Below are 1,431 nucleotides of genomic sequence, written 5' to 3'. Positions count from 1 at the left end.
CGCCATCCGCAGGCGCCAACAGCGGCATCGGGAAGATGACGGCGCTGGAGCTGGCGCGCCGAGGAGCGCGCGTGGTGCTGGCCTGTCGCAGCCGGGAGCGCGGGGAGGCGGCTGTCTTCGATCTCCGCCAGGTAAGGGAACGCTGCGGCTGCTGGGACGTCAGCCGAGGACACATGGGTCACCGAGGGCGGGCAGAGCGGCTCCGGATCCAGTTCCTGAGAGGACAGTTCGGCGGGGTCCGTTAAGCGCAGAAGAGAGGGTGCAGAATGTTCTGGTCTCATAAGGTGGTAGGGGCACCAGGACCAAGGTGGGGAGGGGACTTCCGGAAGGAAGAACTTGCTGTTTTAAATTGCTGATTTAAGGATCAATAGGGTTAGGTTAATGAAAAACAGTAGGCATGGGAACAGCAGCAGGAACAGCGTATGCAAAGGCCCTGAGGCGACACAGCTGTTCTCATTTGAGACTGAAAAACAGGATCTCGTGAAGTTGGAGCACAGAATATGAGGAGGGGCAAAACGAAGGGGCTGGAGGCTCTGAGTCATGATACTATTGAGGAGCTTGGTTTTGTAGGATGGTCCAGAGATCACTGTCACAACTGTGAAATTATCTGAGACCAATTCCTTTGTGACTGTGGTTCTTGGACTGGAGAGAGAAAGAGGGTGTGTAATGGGTGAAAGACCAATGAGAAGTCGGTTACAGACTTAGGTAAGTAATAATGGGGGAAGGGGTGATAATAACAATGGCGAGTACCTGTGCTGTGTGCATTTTACATACATTAACTCGTTAACTCCTCACTCCACTCTGCGAGAGAGGTACTAGTATTGTTATTCCCATCCCACAGTGAGAGAATGGAGGCCCAGAGAGATTAAGCATCTTGCCCAAGGTCACACTCTAGCAAGAGGTAAAGTCAGGATTCAAATCCGCATACTGATCTGCCATATGCTAATGTGCAGGGGCAGATTTTAGTACCAGTAGGCCTGTCAAAATTTGGTGCCTGGGGAGAGGGAAGAGGAGGGAGTGCCTGCTGACAAGCCCTTGCCGCTCCACAGGAGAGTGGGAACAATGAGGTCATCTTCATGGCCTTGGACTTGGCCAGTCTGGCCTCCGTGCGGGCCTTTGCAACTGCCTTCCTGAGCTCCGAGCCACGGCTGGACATCCTTATCCACAATGCTGGTGAGGGGCAGCAGGCCCTGCAGGGGGGTGGGGGGTGGCCAGGGGCAGCTGCCCTCTTCAGCTGGACTCTGTCAGGGGGCCTGTGGACACATGGGAAGGATGCCCCCTACTCACATCCCACAGATGGGGATGCCAACACCTGCGGGGCTCCTTCTGGAGCAGCTGCTCACATCTAGCCCCTACCCCAGGGATCAGTTCCTGTGGCCGGACCCGGGAGACGTTTAATCTACTGCTGCGGGTAAACCACATCGGCCCCTT

At 55.6% G+C, this 1,431-nt stretch overlaps 1 protein-coding gene across 1 annotated transcript in view; it reads left to right on the top strand.

The window, feature by feature from the left end:
- DHRS13 (dehydrogenase/reductase 13) overlaps positions 1-1,431 on the top strand; it is a gene marked incomplete in the record, with an annotated part of 26,787 nt that overhangs the window by 339 nt on the left and 25,017 nt on the right. The window contains 3 exon segments of the mRNA XM_027767124.1: positions 13-131; positions 1,050-1,173; positions 1,362-1,431. Coding sequence (XP_027622925.1) covers positions 13-131; positions 1,050-1,173; positions 1,362-1,431 — 313 coding nt within the window.

Source organism: Tupaia chinensis, unplaced genomic scaffold (genome assembly GCF_000334495.1).
Source record: "Tupaia chinensis unplaced genomic scaffold, TupChi_1.0 Scaffold143921_1, whole genome shotgun sequence".
NCBI classification, from domain to species: Eukaryota; Metazoa; Chordata; class Mammalia; order Scandentia; family Tupaiidae; genus Tupaia; species Tupaia belangeri.
This window is presented reverse-complemented; position numbering and strand designations above follow the sequence as displayed.